Raw genomic sequence first — 20,397 nt, 5'->3', positions numbered from 1 at the left:
TTAATGTCCAATCACATTATAGTGTAAGGTCATACCATGAGTGTGCAGATACAGTAGTGGCCGACCTCACAACGAAGGCTCGCTAAGAGGCCTCCGAGTGTGAGCAGGAAGTTTAATTAGAAAACGAAAATGGCTTGATTAATGTCATTCTTGGAGAATTTTGTGATTTATTTACAGCTTTTACCTCATAATGTCACTGAATAAACAGGCAGCTGTTCATCTGGACCCCAGCAGATAACCCCTCTAGGCCATAAATGCATAATGTGTGGTCAGGGTTTTCAGGCTATCTTTTCCTTACACAAGCGCCACACATCATTCAAGAAATGACTTTCACAGCTTTACAACATGTTCAGTGCATTTATTTTGTCCACACATGAAAAACAACATTTACGGGAAAACAAAATGTATAGGTAAAGGTAAATGAATACAGTATGTACAGTAAAATAAAAGTCACTAAGCAGCACATTCTAACTTAAGAGTATAGCTGTGCATCTGCACAATGTGATGGTAACTGAACTCGAACAAGATGCCCAGAAGTTCAGCTTTCATACCAACTCTAGCACCTGCAAGAAAAGAAGCAAGAAATTCCGTGAAAAGCTGAAATATAAGTGAGTGGAAAACCAGCTTTCATACCTTGATAGTTCCTTGACTGTTAGCTGCTACCACTACACTGGAGCCCTATAAAGAAACAAATGAACATTTGTAGCATAGCAGAGTGGGTTGTGAAACACCCTAACTTACCATTCTCCAGCACACTGCACTGACAAACTCGTTGCTGTCTTCCTCTTTTTTGTCCTTTTCCTTAAATCATGCAAACAAAAAAAAACAAAAAAATCAGCCGAATATGCCATGCCTTCCCACCTGAAGGTGGGTTCTGCACTCACCAAGATATTCCGTACCACGTCAAACCTGAATGTCAGCACTTGCTTGGACAGCCCCTTGTAGTAAATGTACAGAGCATTGTTTTCACTTCCTATATGAAAAAGGAAAACAAATTTAGAGTCACATATGATGCATCTTAACGTTTTCCATCCACAAAGTCTTAAAGTTTTCCATCCACAAAGTCAATATATATATCTCATTAAATGCTGCAATCACAAAGAAAGTTTTTACTACATCACCAGCATACCAAGTGTTTAAACAAAAGCTGTAACTGACTGATAGGTTTCAACATCCCAAAGCAACACACAAGAGAGAGAGACGCTGTAACAGAGGGCTCTAGACATCAGATTTTTTTTTTTTTAATGCATCTAAAGCAAGGCACACGAGCATTTCTGTGTTCCGCTCCGCTTCCTTTAGAATGTGGCCACAGCACCAAGGAATCAAACCGGCAACTTCGCATTATGCAGCAGACCATAGACATTGGACTACTACTGTGGCGGGTTTTCAGCAGACTTAAAGGAACACTAAAGGCAAATACTGAGTCGACATGGACTGTTCAAATACCATTCCAGAAACTTTGTAGCGCTTGTTTTGGGCCAAGAAAAGACTTAGTTTACAAGAAAATTGCGTCTAAAGGATTCGCATAGCTTTAGCACAATTCAAATTGCCCGCCCCCGAGCGGGGACTGGTGACATTGCAAATGCCATCGCCACCTTATACTACCATCGGTGAGTAAAACGGTGCCTGACAGATGGCGCTACGGTTTTCTGCGCAAAACGCAAACGCACAGCCACAGAGAAATCGAGGCAAGATTCACTGCTGCAACTGCTCTTGCTCAAGTGGCATGAATCGTTCGGGAATACCATGACATAACATAGGCGTGGAATTCTCTGCAACATGCAGTTTGTGTGAGTTTTGTGAGCCAGTAAAACCAGCTCAGTACTATACGATAATGAAACTACTGAAACACGAAAACGCCACCGGCATAGAGTGGAGAAAATGAAACCTTTCAACCGCCGGTGTCGTTATCAAGGGTAACATCAACTAGGTCTTTTTTTTTTAATCAAATAGAACTGAATCACCCGCCTTTGAGTAACTTAAAAAAAGTATATGCCTTTAGTGTCCCTTTAAGTCTGCTGAAAACCCGCCACAGTAGTGGTCCAATGTCTATGGTCTTCTGCATAATGTGAGGTTGCTGGTTTTATTCCTCAGTGCTGTGGCCATTTTCTTTCATCTTATAATACAATACAATGATCTTTTTTTATTTAGAATGGTTGAGTACTAGTGACAAAATTATAATAAGGAGTGCCTTCGTCATTGGGCTAGTACTCAATCTCCCAGTGGAGTCTCTAACTATGTCCTGCATTTACCTCAATTTCTCAATTACTAAAGCTCTGTTCGCAATAATATTGACACCTTAGAAGACGTTCTCAAGCACTAATCGATCACTTTAGCTTGACTTATTATTTGCCTTTATTGTCCCTTACTAAAGGAAGATATCAAGTCGAGCTAGATTGAAAGATTAGGCTTCTGTAATAAATAAATTCGTCACTCGTAGCAATAGCAGTGCTTATATTAGTGAGAATATAACAAAAATGTAAAATTAACGTGGTGCAACCTGTCGTGGAGTATGGTACCTCCCTCATATGATGCCACAGCTGGGCTAGAGGGGAGACCGCATGCTCTTTCATATGGCCTGCGGTCCTATCGGTGGAACAATGGATTGTTTTCTTGACAAGTAGTTTCATCGCTCACCGAGTAGGCACGCTTCGACCCTGCCCTACATCCCAGCTGAGAGGAGGCAGGACAGTGGAAGGCATGGGCGAAGGAAACTGGTCAGAATATGGCCGTCTGTTTCTTTTTTTTTTTTTTCCCCTCCTCTCTCTCCCTCTAACCCAGCCATGATCCTGTCCAGTCAGCTGAACCGGAAAGGGCAGGGCAGGGTGACAGCGCCACAATCTATCTGCGGTGAAAGGTGGGAACTAGCACCGAAGCGCAAGGCAGAAGATGAGTGCATGCGTCTCCCCTCTAGCCCAGCCGTGGTGGTGCATGGTGCGATGTCATGGCACAGGGCAGCTGGTGCCACTTGCTAACCAGAAAACGGAGCCAAGGCAGGAGGCGGGCTATTCGAGGAACACCGCCAACACGAGTTGAAAGAGGAGTGGCTGCTTTGCAGATAGTGGCAGAGGTGGTTACGTTGAGATTACGTCATGGCCTCGGTGTGGGCGCGGGCGATACAAATTGAGGAGTGGCAGCAAGACATTTGGTGGCAGTTTCCTACACAACAGTGTCGTATATTGGCACCCATAAGCCAATGATAGACTTCTAAGACTTCTAGACAGATAAGCAATTGAATTAACTTGATATTTTCTTTTGGTGTATATTTAAGTAACTTAAAAAAAGTGCAGTAGAGAAAAGATCAATTTTTAAAGGGCCCTGAGCACTTTTCTCACTCCTCACTATTAAAGAACGTCATCTCACGAATTTCATGCAGCAAAAAAATTTTTCGTATCCTTCAACTATACGTAGAGTTATCGCACCGATACCCGGCTTTCTCTTTCCTTTCGTCTCCGCTAGCGCGCTGGAAGCTACACAGCAGAGAAGCCAAGAGGGCAAAGCCCTGGCCAAAAGTTGAGTGCCGCGGCGGCGAAAGGGCTCGTCATGGCACCCCATGGCGGCCACGGTATATACTACACTACGCAGCACGCCGCTGCAATCTCGGAGGCCCCACGCAGCAGTCACAGCTATGCGCAGTGCAAAGAAGAAATGATTTTTCTGTCTTTTTGAGATCACAGACATATATATTCTTAATTGATTTAATTGAAAATTAGCAATTATGTATTACTGAGAACGCTCTCGCTATCATGAATTCAGCCAATAGCATTGGTCAGCCAGCTGCTTTCAATGCTGCTGCATGAGGACATTGCGGAAGCAAGAGCAAGCAATTTTTTGCTGTGTTTGACATTAGATCGTAAATTCTCTGTTGCATGCAGTGCAGTAATATTTGGCTCACATGTTTGCAGCAGCCTCTACAACAGATTAGCAACGTTTTCTTACTGTGTTCAAAAAGTGTTTCAGGGCTCCTTTAAAAAATACTTTTTTGCACAGACAAACAAAGAAATTATGGCACAACAATAATAAACTCTTCAATCAAAATTCACTAACATTTAATCAGATATTGCTTTTCATTTTCAATCTGTACAGACCTTTAAAATATCACCTACAGCATATAATTCAATTTCAACACTTCAGCTAGATTACTTGGAAGAGGCAAACCTTACCTGCATTTCAATTCAATTCAATTTATTTTGCGAGAGATGCATACAAAAATGGGTGACAAAAGCATCTGGGCCCTTAGCAATTTGCTAGTTCGGGCCCATGCAATAAGTACACAAAATCAAAGCACATCAAAAATTGCAATGTCTAATTAGTTAATTAAAAATGTCCCACTGATCAACACTTAAGTTTCACTTCAGGGCACATGAAAAGATGGAAGTCTCATCTGCCACAGGAGATTAATTTTAAATCTGTAGATTAAAAAGCATGTTTAGAGAACAAACCAACTAAACATAGCCTAAAATGCAAGTACACCAATGCAGCACAGTGTAACATTTTGTGTTCCCTAGCAACATCAAATCCACTCAGCAAAAAGAAAGGACACGGTATAATATTTTATGCTGATTCCCACATTATTGCTGTCTGATTACTGTACACCATTTCTCCTTGACTCCACACTGCAGCCTACAGAAAAAGAAAGAAAAAAAGCTACCGAATCAACACCCAGATGCAGTTTCCTGGCTGCGTGGAGGAAACGTGGAGACAATGTGTGTAGTTGTAGCACATGACAAGTGTGTAACAGCAAGCTTGAAGTACGTAATATAGTATATAGATAAAATTGCTTAATAAACTGCTCATTAGTACGTAATATAGTATATAGATAAAATTGCTTAATAAACTGCTCATTTTACTTGCCATACCCACGATTTCAGATTTAAAATAATAGATAACTCACATCACCATGGACTTCCATAAAGCTGAGTTCCAGCTACACACGTGTGCGCAGTTGGGTAAACCAGGACAGCAAATTAAATGCATGTACATATACCAAAAATAAACTGTATAAGATTGTGGCTGTTTAGCCTTGTAGTTTGACATCATTAGCACTTGTTTGGCAGCTCATTTTCTGTACGTCTGCGTGTTTCTGTACTACAATTTGTCATTGTAGAGTGTGGGCCTTTCAGCTGGTGAGGAAAATATGTAAATACAGTAAAGCCTTGTTAAGAGGAAGCTTTAGCCCAGGGGCTCCTATCTAGATACATGGGAAAAGAGAAATTGTTATTCTTGGCAACCACTACACCAAATTTGTTGAGGTTTGTTGCATTTAAAAGAAAAAGTTAACATCTAGTGATTGCTGAAAGCAGAATCTTGGTTTAGGCTGTTGATATTTTAGAAAAATTGTTGAAAATCACAACTTTTCACAAAACGAAACTATCAAGTTTACAGCTTTGTTACTCAGCCATGAAAAATGATATCACAATTCTGTACATTGCATCTAATAGTACTTCTAACGTGGACAAAACTGATGTGTTATACATGACTCTGAAACACGCCATTAATATGTGAGTAGGACATTGTAACAAATTTATGTAAGATAAAAATTAATATATCAAATTTGTCCACTTTGGATGTTCTAACAGATGCAGTTTACAGAAGTGCGATATCTGTCTTGGCACAGAGTTATGAATCTGTAAACTTTGTGCTTCCATTTTTTTTTTAACTTACCGATCTTCAGTAATTTTTGTAATATAAGTCAGGCCCTAACCAAAATTTTTCTTCTAACAGTTACTAGGATTTAACTTTCTGAATTGCAACAAATTTCATTAAAATCGGCCCAGGGGTTATCTCGGAAAAGCATTTCTGTGTTTTACATGTATCTGAATAGGCGGCATCGGAGTTAGGCCCAAGCAAAGCTTCCTCTTAATTCAGATTTCACAGGATTGGAAAAAATTTCCGAATTAACTGACTGTCAAATTATTGAGGGTAAGAACAATAAACAAATGCTTACAGCATCAAGACACTTGTATTTACTGAATTAATCCACAAATATTGTTTATATTTTGCACAAAAGCTGTGTGGAAGCTGCAATTTTCATCATCTCATGACTGATTAGCGCACACAGCAGTGAGGGCTTCAAGACTTCCTTCACAGTGAGGTCGCGGCGCAGGACCCGCATTTTCATTCGAGACATGCTTTTCACTACCCCACGCATATTCCTATTATCTTTTTGCCAGAGCGCTGGTCAGCAACACATCGCCCGTCCATTGCTATGTAGTCGGCAGGTTAATGCCAGCGTGGGGGCGACAGTAGAATTGGTCATCAACAGCTTCCGCCATGTTTGTGACATTGTACTGTGAAAACTAAACTACTGCTCGCTGCAACCACTGCAGACAAAACAGGGCCCGCTACTAACCCAATCATGGAGGACGACATGGAGGAAAGAAATTGGCGACCACGCAGTTTTGAAGGCATGCACCCAACACGAACTGAGCAAAAACAAAACTACTGTTTGCCACAACTGCTGCGGACGAAACCGTGGTCTCTGTTGATGAAATCATGGATGGCAACCACGCAGATCTAAAGGCATGCAGCCGATGCAGTGTCAGGCGTGGCAGTAAATACAAGAATAAAGGCTATAAAGGGACAAATAGGCACAAAGAATTTTGACCTTCTTGTATGGTTCCTGCTGATGACTATGGTGATCAGGACTTCGCCGGTTCGTTTTGGTTGGATGCCAGTGGTTCTTTTCCTCTTTTGTGCTGCACATTTGTGGCGCTCCACGCACAGTGCACTCGGAGGGTGATCCGAATTACCGGTGTGCGGCCATATAAGTCCGAATTGAGAGTTTGATTCCATTAAATAATGCATACGCTTGCCGGGACCAAAGCACAAGTCTGAATTAACAGATTTTCCAAATTAATGAGGGTTGAATTAACGAAGTTTTACTGTATATACATTCTTCCCTGCGACTTGGCTGCCTACTAGTAGTTGCATTTCAGGTGCAACTGTATTTGCATATATGTACTCACAAAAAAAAAAGACCAGCATCAATCTTACCACATGCCACGTAATCTCCATCAGTTGCAAGGCCAACAAAGTTTTTCTCATTGAGGTGCCCCTTGAATGACCGGAGACAGTGGGGGTTGCTGATATTCCACAGCTTCAGTTGGCTGTCAGTGGAACTGTGTGGGGGAAAAAAAAAAAAAAAAGACATTGGTAGTACAAACCAGAAAATGTTATATCTTATTATGCCACAAGAACGACAATTAGAGCACATTCCCCTTATTCAGTCGAACCTGCATATATCAAATTATTGTGTATAACAAACAGCAGTAAAATCCCCTTGAAAATTTGTGTATAGCATTTTTATTTTATATATCGAATTACCTATATATCAAACTTTTTTGTGATCCCCTTCAAATCTGACATATCTGAATTCGGCTGTATGTAAACAAAATACGATTCTTTCAATTCTTTATGATTCTTTCGATTCTTTCAAAATACGAAATTCTTTCAATTTTGAAACTATGCAGCACTTCCGTTTCGGCGGCGAGTCAAACAAGGCCAAGAAACCATGTGGCCAGGAACGATTTCAACGCAACCATCAAAGACGAGCACGAGCACCTTAAACCGTTGGCAGAACTGTGCGGAATGAGGGGGCCAGCCGGCCACCGCACCATGTCAGAGCAGCGCGCAGCACTATCAGTCTATCAGTGCAGTTGGCGCGGTCCATTCGTGTTTCGGAGGGTGGTGCAGTGCAGAGCTATGGGCGCAGCCCATTCGTTTTCGGAGGGGTGGAAGGGCCACGGGAGAGAGGCATGCAATGCTGGCGATGCGGAGAAGGCTGGAAAATAGCCCAGCAGTAAGCGGCGGCCCAATTTTTTCTTTTTTTTTTTTTCTTTTCAAGGATTCCGCATTTCATTACCTTAAGGCACTGACACCCGGTGGCCAGACTTAATCGTTATAACCGATAATGTGGCCTGGGGGCATCGTAGTAAGCAGGTTATTTCACCATAGAAATACAAAAGTTGAGGTGCAGCAGCTTCCCATTATTATAACCGATATATTGTTAAAACCGGTATCGTTATAAGTGGGTTCGATTGTACTACATTTTCATTTGTTGGCTACCACTTTCAATGTGTTCACACGTACCACACTGTATATACCTTTTTATTGAGTGTTATTTTTACAACTGTCAGTATTACTGGCCAATAAATATTTTTGTGTGTGCCTTCCATAAAGTCACGGTTGCTATGGCCTAGGAGACCAACCACTCGGTCACAAAACATCACTCCAAATGGCTGTTGGTAATGCATTTGAAATCGAAGCACAATCTCACGACTTAACTGCAAAATGGTGTGCCAAATAAGTGGCAGTTTGCTCATAATTTCACTCATTTGGTGCTAACCAACTGAAGCTACTGTTGATGAAAAACAAATATTCACTGACCAGTAGTTACTCTCCAGCACAGCTAACTTGTGCTTAACAAATTACATGCATTTAATTACTTGACATAGATTACATTTTTTGTAATTGATCAATTATTGTGTACGATCACTCAACTTAACTGAATTAGTTTTTCCAGTAACAGATCACAGTAAACCCTCGTTAATCGAACTCCGATATCTCAATATATCGGTAAAGTCGAAATCTTTTTCCGGACATGGTATCAACCCATTTGTTTTTCACCTGTTATCTCGAAAAGATATTGCGCCGAACTCCAGATATCTCGACTTCGAATATATCAGGAAAAAGGCAACGGGGCGTCATCCGCAGCATCGCTTGCACTCGCTTTTTACCCAGCAGCAGCTCTCTAGCGAGGCCGTGCTCCCCGCTTGACTTTCCCACTTCTTGTTTATCTATCACCACTGGCTGCTCATTGTCATTTTGTTGTGGCCTCAAGCGGCAGTGGTGATCTGGGAGTAGTCTTCTTTTTTTTTTTTTTCCCCTCTCATTAAGGACACTGTCAGTGACGCATTAATGTGGTAACAGGGTATTAAATCGCAAACTTGGGCAAGATGAACGACACTTTTGAGCAGGCACGATCAGCCCACACACTGCGGCCATAAGAAGCCAGCCATGCGAGCTCATAGAGCCCACATCATTTCGGCGAGATCACGGCTTGATAAAAATGCTCGCTTCATGCTCACGAGACGGTGAGGCGTAAATGCCGGGTCACTCGTGGGCTTCTGCTAAAGGCATGACAATTGCACTCTTCCGTAGTTTCGGTTTTTAAAATTCCGGAATTCATTACAATGCAGAAATTAGTAGCGTCAGCTTTTTGGATGCCTGAAAACAGTTATGCACAGCTGACTGGCGTCAAATGTTGCATTAGGATTCATCATCTTGAATCTCTACCAAGCATACTGTCTTGGCAGTGCTAGTAAGTAGTGCATGGAAGTGCTGAAGCAGGCAAAAGCGACCAAAAATATTACTAGCGGTATATTGGAAAGGCTGGTCTATGTGCGGCCAGAGGGCTTCTATTCCCGTGATTTCGGTTATCTCGAATTATTTTCCCGGTTTTTACAGCTTCAAATTAACGAGGGTTTACTGTACATGTAACCAGATGTTTTATTCATGAGACAAGCTGTAGCAAGCAACACAGCTTTTAACACTTTCAAGTTGGCAGTAACTACTCTAGAATGCTTGCAGTCAAGCAACCTCGCGGATGCGCATGTTCCGGCAGGCGAGCCCTGGTGTTCGCTATTTGTTTCATCGTCTTGACAGCAGGTCACTTGCGCTGTATTGCCATCATTGCATTTCTTTTTCTGCAATACTCCCAAGCCCAAACAACGAAGCCCTGCGCACCTGCCGCCGTAGCCCAGTGGCTATGGCATTGCGCTGCTGTGCTCGAGGTTGCAGGTTTTCCCCATCGAAATGTGCAGCGGCCGCATTCTGATGGAGGCAGAATGCAAAAATGCTTATGTACCGTGCATTGGGTGCATGTTAAAGGAAGCCCAGGTGGTCAAAATTAATACAGAGCCCCCCACCACAGCATGCCTCATTATCACATCGTCGTTTTAAAAGTAATACCTCATAATTTAATTTTACTTCGTATGGAATGTGCACCAGCGATTCAAATCTACCAGAAATGTGCTCTTAAACAACTTACGCAGACACGAGCTCTGTCGTGTTGAGGAACTTGACATAAGAAACAGCCTTCTTGTGGCCCTTGAAAACACCTAGTGGCTGCTTCACACTTCTCAAGTCATAGTAGTGGACGCAGTGATCTTTTAATGAGAAAAGCAAAGAGAGAAACTGTAAGCTACAGTTCTGATAAGAAAACACACAATGTGTTCCCGAGTCAATTTAGCCATAGACACACACACACTAGCACAGGCAGAACTGGTCAGCATTAGAGTCTTGGAAATTACCAAGCAATGTGGCTTACTTCAGAGCTAAAGCGTTTAACGAACACAGAATAACTACTTTTAATGTGAACAATTCTATGCCTCAAGTGTGCACTTTCCAGTAGGTGGGTATCCCGCATTGTGCCACCTTTGGGATTGGCCCACGTGGTAACAAAACAGGTTGTAATGTTTCTTCGTTGGAGTACAATACATCAGCTGAGTACATCAGTTTAAACAGGGCACAGTATATGCACAACGTAGCACAAGATGACCGAAATTTGAAATTGGGAATACATGTATTGTACTTAAGTCGACACCGTCCCCTACTCGCTGCGATAGACACTGAAGCATCTAGGAAGCGAAACAGCCTTTGCCTCAATCCTGCACTTTGTGAGCAGCTGCTTGCCTGGCTTCAATTTCAAGGGCACCACCTTTGAGGTTCGCCACCACTGTTGTATTTCCGTAGTCTTGTTGTCGTTGTCGCCCTATCATCGCTTCATTGTTGCCGTGTCACTTTTTGTCACCATACCACTGTCATCATCGTCATCATCACATAGGCGTCACTATTGACATCGTCGTCACCATCATCGACGTCATGCAGTCATCGTCATGCCATTATCACACATACTTGCTCGCCTTAAACATACAAGTTGCACTATCCAGTAATGCCTTGCAGAGCCTCAAACGAGGCTGGATAGCCAGGCAGTAAAAAATAGGCACAATAATAATGAAAAACTGAGAAGTTACAGAGCCAACTACTATAGATTCCTTTCAATGAACCATTCTGGATGGAAAGCATTGCAGTGCATACGACACGGGCACAGAAAGCGACAAAAAGACACCATAGCACACTATAGCACACCATGGTGTCTTCGTTTCTCTGTCTCCTCATTCTACACACTGTAATGCTTTCCATGTATCAGTATCAAAAGCCGAAAATTCAGCATTGTTGACACCATCTTTCAAGTATATAAAATAAATGGCACAACTGGTTCCCATGCTATGTCATGTACTTTTAGTAGTCATTTCTAAGCAGCAGTACTTCTAAGCACTTGCATCACCCTAATTCTACAATGGACTTGTACCACAAGATGAAAAGTGCATGCAAGCATGGTGCACACATAGCACAGTATCACATGTAAAAAAATATTTTCTGTGCTTATGTAGTCTCTATGGGACCTACGCTTGCACAGATTTCAATAAGAGCACTCTTTCAGCTGGCACTATTTGTCATGTACAGCTCTCCACAAGGAGGGTGTCCATCACTGATGATCAGTTACATTAAACAAAACCACTAATGCTATTGAGTCTAAAATATTATGAGATTTGCATTTTATGCGAGTGCATTGGCTAATCAATCTTTGCTTCTGTCTTCACAAGCTGCCTATAGAATTAGCTCACAATCAAAGTCAGCTCCAAAGAGGTTGTAGCATTCCCACCAAGGCTTAATTGCTTTAATATGAAAATCTGCTCTATAAACTCTGGCTTAACACGGGTTTGCAGCCATGCTCGCATGAAATTCTCACACGGTCACTGGTATGCTGACAATTCCAAGACTTATTTCAAATTTAGGTTGAACATTTGATTACCGTCACGCACACAGCTCGTGTGCCAAGAAGTCACATAAGTCCAAACAATCCCTGATTTGTTGTGTAACTTCTGGCTCCTGAGTCGCTCGGTGCAGGTTTCTGGCAAATCCTCATACACCCTTAAGTTACAGAGTGCCTCTTGTTGTAGCACGAGCATGCTGTCGTTCCAAAAGCACAGGACACAGATCTCAAAGAAACTAGTGATTCGAAATCTTGCAAGTGTAATCAAAATGATTTTCGGCGAACAGCAGCTTTCATTCCCAGTTCGCAAGGTGTACATATTCTGTCCGCACTCCGATCCTGACCACTGGCACCTGCCTGCACAGGTCTTCTCTTCTGTCTTTACAAGATCACGGATGTCACTTGGCTTGAGCTAATAAGGCTCACTGGTGGCCTTCAGCTCTGAAGTGGAGCGCTTATTGTTTCCTCCTAGCTTCAGCAGCAGCTGGCTTTTTAGCAATGCCACATGACTATGCATAGTCTCTTTCTGCTGCACAACAAACATTCATGTTCACTGTAGTTGCTTGCACTCTGCACCCTAACATGTCAAATGTTGGATATAAGCTTCCATGCACCTTTGCTTCTATTCTTGTAATATAGGACTAGCAATGCATGCGAAGTGATGCTGCACCTTCATTGTACACAGGCTGTCCAGAAGGCCTCAGCTACCATATTCAACTTGCCACACACCAGTACAGTGTAGCTTGGTCATCAAATTGGCACTCAGTTCATTATACCTGCATTTTCATTACACCTGGGCACACACGGTAAAGCACACGCTGACCCCCCCCCCCCCCAAAAAATTTCTGTGTTAGCATGTGGCCTACCCAGCCTCCTCCTTTCCTCCCTCACCCTCTCTCTGTCCCTAGTCACATGCGACATCTGGAATTCACAATGAGTGATAAGCTGAAAGTAGCAGCATTCCTCCTCTCCTAGCATCTCCTTCTCCAACTCCCCTCACCGCATGCACCTTCGCTCGCTACTCACAACCTCAGTTTGCTCCTTTTGATCACAGTGATAGCGCTTAGCAGCACTGTGATTGCTGCGATATCAGGATTGGTGACTGCCATGATCGCGAGGACGAGCACTGCTGTCAGCAGCAACTGTTATGGCACAGGCACTAGTTAAAAATAGATCAATCAATCAATAAAAAGGACACGAGGAAAACGAAAGGTGTGGCCGGGCAGCTCTGTTTCCGCGAAAATGGTGCCAGCACAACCATGTGACAGCGCTCCACCAACAGGGAGGCCCGGATAAGTCGACCTCCTCACCTGCCCTCGCTCGCCAGCTCGGGTGGTAAGATGAAAGAATGCCTCTACCTTTACTTTTATTCAGGGGGCCTTATTGGGTGCGGCTGTTGGCGCCCACTGGCGGCCAGAATATGGAAGCTACTTTTGCAAAACCTCCCAGACCAACCTAAGGATGACTAACTACACAATGCCCTGCACTGCACTAGCAATCTTTTGCTGACACCTGCCAGAGCCAAAGCTGTTTTGGCGCAGCATGGTGCAATTTTTTTCATTTTTACGCTTTTGGCACAATTTTGCGCATCAATCTAGTATCAAAATGGCGCAATTGGCGCAGAATTCCCACCAATGCATGCGCTAAGGTGGCAGCAGCGATGCAGCAGTGCTAGAAAAGCTCTACAGCAACCTTCAATGTACCAACAAAATCTATCACCATATAAAATTTCCAAAAGATAGCTTGCTGTTCTGAAATCTAGCAGCACTGCAGCTAACTAAACATGGCCAAGCCCTTCCAGAACTAGAAGAAGTTATCATAATATGTTTGTAGAACTGTGCTTTTTGATAACTTTGTGCTGGCTCTCCTACCGAGCAGATACTAACAATGCTACAGCAGCATAAAAGGCAACATTACTAATTGCCGACACATGAGAGTACCTCATATTCTAGGCTTTAACTATCAGGAAAGTGAGGTAGAAGACACTGCAGAATATATACACGAACATTTGATGATTAGTTGATAGGCTACAAGACAACCAAATACACCATGCTTTCAACTAATATCCTCAACACAAGTACAGAAACAGAAGATGGCAACAACAACAAAAAAAAGTGCACTACGGCCATGAAAAAGGACAACAAACAAAACACTGCAAGAACAGCTAAGCCATAAAACAAGTTGCATGTCACAGAACTAAAGGTACTGGCAACTGCAGAAAATGGAATCACATAAAAAAAACAGCATGCACCACAGTGGTGCACTCTAAAAGAGATGCCCATGCAAAAAGTGGCAAAGCTTTAACAACTCCAGTGCCATCAAGTTCACTAGCGCATGCTAGTAGAAATGCAAGCAGCAAGTAACAGTATTGGGTATAGATACCAAGCCTAGAGCATCCATCCTCCTCTAAGGGAAAGCACAAAGAACAAAACGAAACCAGGGGTCAGTGCCATTCCAACACAAGCACATAAGCCTGCACTGTACCATTACAAAATATCAGAAAGTTCCACAGGACATACACCACACAAAAGAAGCGTATATCATCTGTTCCCACATCAATATCATGACACTAGAACCTTGATGCCAGCACTACATTTCATCAAACTCCCTTACACAAAACCTGTGTTTGCTGCAGCGTATAGCACACATTTCCATATGTAACCTTTTGTGAACCAAATGAAGCAAATTTTTTGTCCCTACATATTACATATTACCATAGTACATCATTCAGTGTACTGAGGTTTGCATGAAAAATACCGATTTTCAGCATTTTAGTAGATAAAAAATACACATTTGAGTAAATAGTTACCTTGAACAAAATTAAATGGAGTTGCCTCCATTGAAAGAAAGGGAAGTTTCTGTAGAACTTACTGTATTCAATGTAAGTGCCATTAAAACAGCTGCATGCTTAAGTGAGAACTTTGGTTAAACAAGTAAATGTAAAAGTAACAACAAAGGAGCAAGAGACTGTTAGCACATCTTACTTGTAGACTTAATATCATTTTTAACATCCGACAACGTAAAGGCACCTTCATCTGTTTCCAGTCACCTCTCAAGATACGAAAAAAAAAAAAAAAAGCAGAATGAAAAGAACAGTTTAATTTATTTATTTACTTGTTAATTACTATAGTACGGGAATAGGATTTTTCCTTTCAGGAGTCACTGTGTCGATTTAGACAGCCCAATGCCAATCTCACTGCTTTCTGACATGTTTCGAGAAAGGTCCCCTTGAGTTGGACAATTTGCATGCAGTTACTGAACCACAAATTTAGGTACAAAAGTAGCTGCTCAATGTTTGTGCTTCTCCTTGTAACAAATGTTTGTCATATTTTAGAAAAAAATAAACTCACAAGCAATAACACTAAGTCATGAGATTTTCTGGGCTATAGTATAAAAGCCACTGTAATAAGGCCCTCTGGTTCAATTCTGACCAGCTGAGGTTGAGGCTGACATGCACTGTAATCTCATTTTACACAACAATTAATTAGGTTCCTTATGGATACCTTTATACTTTAAAAATTATTTGCCTATTCTTGGTATGGGAGTTAACATCAATGAACAGTTTTTCCAAATAGCCTAAGTGAAAAGAACCTACCAGCAGAGCCAAGTGCTAAGTGATATCTGGACTCCGGGTTGAACTTCACACAGCAAACATTTGCTTTGGCTTCCAGAGATGTCACTGAATGGTCACAGGATAAAGACCACAATTTCACTGCAAAAAAAGAATTTTCAATATAATAAAGTCCACTGTTCTCAAAATAAGCTGCTTCTACGCTTAAAGTTACGCATCTGCCAACTGGCACCCATCTCAAGCTGACCTCACATCTTACCTAAAAGCAATTCAAAATGGCACAGCTCACTTTATATCAAAGTATTCTAGAGAAATCGGTGTTACATCCCTAAAGCAATCACTTCATCTGCCATCACTCGCCTCCCGCAACTCCGTTTCACAATTATGCCTCTTATATACCCTACATTACAACCCAAAGTCACGACATCAAATCGTTACAAAGAACCGTTTAGAACATCCTCCCGTATCAGCCACTGTACTTCCAAAACCCGCATCAAAGACCACATTTATACCATGTTCAATTAATTCTTTCCTGATACAATCACCCTTTAGAACAGCCTATCCAACCATATTGTGACATGCATGGATCCCATGAAATAATGAGAACTTCATTAATAAACTACCTTGAAACACAAATATGACAAGGCACTTCTACTGCTCCAATCACCTGCTTTTCTCCCTTCAAGACACATCTTCTGACCAAAGTATAGCTGGTGTTCCTGTAGTAACTGGAACCATCTTACTTTGTTCTTCTTTCTGGGGTTTTACGTGCCAAAACCAGCTCTGATTATGAAGCACGCCGTAGTGGAGGGCTCCGGATTGATTTTGACCACCTGGGGTTCTTTAACGTGCACTACAACGCAGGCACACGGGCGTTTTTGCATTTCGCCTTCATCGAAATGCAGCCGCCGCGGCCGGGATTCGATCCCGCGACCTCGTGCTCAGCAGCGCAACGTTATTTTGTTTCTTCAAACATGCCTCACACTCTTGCATTTGCTTATTTCTGACAAAGCCACACTATTCTGAGCATTCCAATTATTCAGATTGTTTCTTTTTGTGTTTTCTCTTATGTTTTGGTAATTATTCACCCTATCAATCTTGTATATATTTCCCTCCTGTTTTCCCGATCAAGATGTGTCTATATTTGTATTGCATTTGCATTTTACTGTTTTCATTATAGTTATCCCAACATTAACAAGCGCCTTACCTTACGTAATGCTTTCAAGCTCTTTGGGTGAAGATTATTGAAATTTAACGTTACTAGAGAACTCATGCCTCACAATGGGCACAAGTGTTAAAAACAGAAAAACAAAGCTTCAAATTAGAGGCAGGAAAAATTTTCGCCGACCAACCTTTTGCATCATCTGATCCTGAAGCAATAATCTTTGTGTCAACTTTGTTGAAATCAACACTCCAGCACCGCTTTTCATGCTCCTATCACAAGAAGAAAAAAAAATGGAGGTATTTGCAAATGACCACAAAAATAATAAAGCAGCATAGTAACATAAAGACAATCTCGTACAGCAAAACAACAAAACAAGCTGGTTAGTGTATTTTCTACCCATATTTTGCTTTTCTTTCTTATTGTTCTGTAACTGAACGTTTTTTTTTTTTTGTTTTGTTTTGTTTTTTAAGCTAGCTGATTAGTGGGGTTTACTGGCGCAAGGGCCAGATGTGGCCAAAGAGTGCCATTTTGAGAAAGCTTAGTAGCTCTAAATCAAGTGAGGTGTGTCCCCTCTGTGACAACTCTCAATGACCATAAGGTTGGATATTGATGCGAAAAATGTGCTGGGAATGTGGGCAACCACATGGCTGCAGATCTCCATTGATAAATGGGACGTGAAAATGCTTCCATCAGTGTTGCAGTCTCTTTTGTCACCGAGGCTTTCCTTTTCCACTTGCTACTGGAAGCAGTGTGTGGCACTGGAGATAGCCCCGTGCAGAATGTGCAATTCCAGCAATGTGATGCCTTTTGCCACCTTATTTTTCACCAACGTGCTTGCAAATCTGCTATATTTTCCTGCACAATGAAGCTCACCAATGGTGACAGCTTTCATTTTCAGCACTGCAACAAGCAAAAACAGGAGTGGTGTAGGCTCTGAAGGATTTAAACACATGAAAGGGGGAACCAAGCCCAGGAATTAGGGACATTAACATCTAGCAGCCCTTAACGGCCATAAGTGGAAACTGGCGCAGCTTCAATAGAAAAGGGCCATTTTCACAAATGAATTATCAATGAGGCCATCATTTAAAAATGTCCAGAGGAAATATATTCTACATGTCTAGCCTGACATCCTGAATGAGCAGTACTGTTTTCCGTGGCCAAAAAACTCATTCCAAATTGCACGTGAAGTTTTAAGTACGAGAGTTCAGGAAATCGTCAAAATTTGGAAGTGGTTTTGCGCATTCAAAAAGGGTTTCCAAATAACCTACAGTGTAAATTGGAGTATTCTAGAGGGTTTACTAACTTCAAAAAACTCCAGTTTCAGCTCGTTTAACCACATACTTCGTCAAGCTCACAGAAACTTACCAGAGGACAATACGAATAAAAAATCCCGATGTGCACGGGTGTTGACCAATACAAGCGGCGCATTGGAAGAGGCATGTTGACATTATTAATCCCTTCAGTGTTTTATTTTTTTGAGAGTTTCCTAACCAGAGGTGCCTATTTTTTTTTTTTTTTATTGCTGATTTCAAATCATCTTTTGTACTAAAAAGCAACTAACTCAATGTTGAAAAAATATTTGCACCATATACTAAATCAAACCAACACAATACAGTTTATTTCTGAACAATACATAAGAAACCAGCTGCCTGCTGCTAATAAAAAATACAAACCACATAAAGAAAACAGTCGCAAATGCCTCATCATTCTTCACTTGTGTAGACTAATAGATCTTTGGCTATTTCACTCGGGAAGCTTCGGGACTGTGTGGTAAATTTCAAAGTAGGGAATGACACTGAGCGGCTTGTTGCAGCTTTTGCACCAAAACCGAGTTTTTTTTTTCAACTTTTTCCCCTTTTCTCATTGCTTCCGACAGCAAATGAAGCATTTTCTCGTTTGCACAGCTTTGGCTTCTTCTTTCTGGGGTTTTACGTGCCGAAACCAGTTCTGATTATGAGGCACGCCGAAGTGGAGGGCTCCGGATTAATTTTGACCACCTGGGGTTCTTTAACGTGCACTACAGGCGCAGCTTTGGCTTGGCTTGGCCGGATGTAAGCAGGAAAGTGCCGCTCTTTGAGACGCAAAGGGTCAAGGACATCAAACAGCCGGCCACGTTTTACCTTTCTAGAAGGATCAAGGTATCTATTCAGGATCGTCTCAATTAGAGCGAGGCGGTAGTCAAGGTGGCTCATCTTCCCTCAGTCTTTTTGGTACAAGACAAAAGAGTTAAATGTAGCTTCATCAATCAAGTGGTGAAAAATCTTCTTGTAGTATATCTTCCGCTGTTTTCTGGGGACAGGGTAGTCGACAAGCATCTGATCTGACTTGTCGACACCGCCCATCATGTGATTATAGCCACGCATGATGCTGGGCTTCATGACGTCTAGCCCTTTGGAATCTTTGAAAGTCTCCATGCTTGCAGTGTGCACTGTGCTCATGACAGAGACAACTTTTTGTCTCGCCATTGGAGAGCAACACATTTACAGCGCTGGTAAGCTTGTACCTCTCCCTTCTTCAGCTTCTTCGTCTGGAAATCTGGAGGCATGTCTTTTCGGTTCGGTCTCACGGTGCCGTACACATCCGTGCGGTGCTGGATGAGGAGGTCGACGAGTTCTGGCGAAGTATAGAAGTTGTCTATCGTTAGGCAGTACCCCTGCCTAGCAAGGGCTCGAGGAGCTTTATAACAACTTTGGTACCCATTGGTAAACAGGGTGCTAGGTTTGCTGGTGTGCCGAGACTTGTGCCTTTTCCAGTATAGATCAAGACATCCCACACATATCCCGATGATGCCTCACAAAGCATAAAAAATTTCAAGCCAAATCTTACTCTTTTCAGCGGGATGTATTCTACCCATCCTAGCTTGCCTCTGTAGAGCATGAGACTTTCGTCTATCGATATCTCTCTCTGGTATGTATGCCGAGCAGTAGTTCTTCAACAATAGATCCAAAAAGGGCCATATCTTGCACAGCTTCGGCTGTGGATGGCCACTAAGGTCCGTGACACTGGCATTATCCACAAAGCGCAGCATTCACATTATTAGCAGGAACCGGTTACCGGGCATCACTTCTATAGCTGTGAACAACAACTTGTTCTTCGACCAGTACCACTGCTGCCGGGGCTCGTGAACTATTCCCTGCAATAGCAGGAGTCCAAGGAACACCCACATCTCTTCCTTTGTCAATGGTACCCATTTTTGAGGCGGAAGTGTTGACTGAGACGACAGCATTTTAGCTTTTCAGTCGCGTTGCGATTGGTTTCATCGATCACAAGAGTAATCAGTTCCTCGCCCAGAAACTGCTGTGTGCACTCTAGACGGTTATCGGGCAATATCAAATTGAAAGTCTTGCCTGGAACAGCCAAAAATGGAAACCAAGGAGGCTTGGCGCCAGGATTTTCGGCATCAAGCTGCACCCACTGACAAGCACTCGCAATGTTCTCTTCAGAGATGTTCTCATCATCACCAGAAGAACTGCTCAATTCAGCGTCATCGCTGTCTTTTTCATTGGAAGAAGACTACAAAGATGAAAAGCTTCTTTTTTGGGTTGACGGGCCAGCTATGCACATGTCACCTCCACCGGACGTCATGTTTTCAAAGAAAAAAAGAACACCGCTCCCGCCATAGGAGAAACCAAAATCGTCAAGTTAGTGCTTCCATCTGGTGGGCAACACACGTTCTAAGCCGTAGACGAGCGCTTCTCGTCCTGAACGCTCAAGAGGATAACCTATTCTGGTAGGATGAACTCTGCTCGTCCAAAAGAGTTTGGGGACACTTTGGCTAGGACCCAAAACACTTAAGGGGGTTAACTACTTGCAGTTGCCAAT

General features: G+C 42.3%; 1 protein-coding gene across 3 annotated transcripts in view; it reads right to left on the bottom strand.

Moving 5' to 3' along the window:
* Positions 1-337: 337 nt before the first annotated feature.
* LOC119436717 (E3 ubiquitin-protein ligase COP1-like) overlaps positions 338-20,397 on the bottom strand; it is a 59,431-nt gene continuing 39,371 nt past the window's right edge. For 2 of the 3 annotated variants that reach the window (XM_037703692.2, XM_037703694.2), the window contains exons 14-21: positions 16,763-16,844; positions 15,435-15,551; positions 10,052-10,169; positions 6,997-7,121; positions 885-973; positions 742-801; positions 634-678; positions 338-563 (exon numbers count right to left, since the gene is read on the bottom strand). In XM_037703692.2, coding sequence (XP_037559620.1) covers positions 546-563; positions 634-678; positions 742-801; positions 885-973; positions 6,997-7,121; positions 10,052-10,169; positions 15,435-15,551; positions 16,763-16,844 — 654 coding nt within the window. In that variant the 3' untranslated portion in view covers positions 338-545. The remainder of the gene's footprint in view (positions 564-633; positions 679-741; positions 802-884; positions 974-6,996; positions 7,122-10,051; positions 10,170-15,434; positions 15,552-16,762; positions 16,845-20,397) is intronic. The other variant, XM_037703693.2, reaches the window with a different exon arrangement.

Source organism: Dermacentor silvarum, chromosome 1 (assembly GCF_013339745.2).
Source record: "Dermacentor silvarum isolate Dsil-2018 chromosome 1, BIME_Dsil_1.4, whole genome shotgun sequence".
Taxonomy (NCBI): domain Eukaryota; kingdom Metazoa; phylum Arthropoda; class Arachnida; order Ixodida; family Ixodidae; genus Dermacentor; species Dermacentor silvarum.
This window is presented reverse-complemented; position numbering and strand designations above follow the sequence as displayed.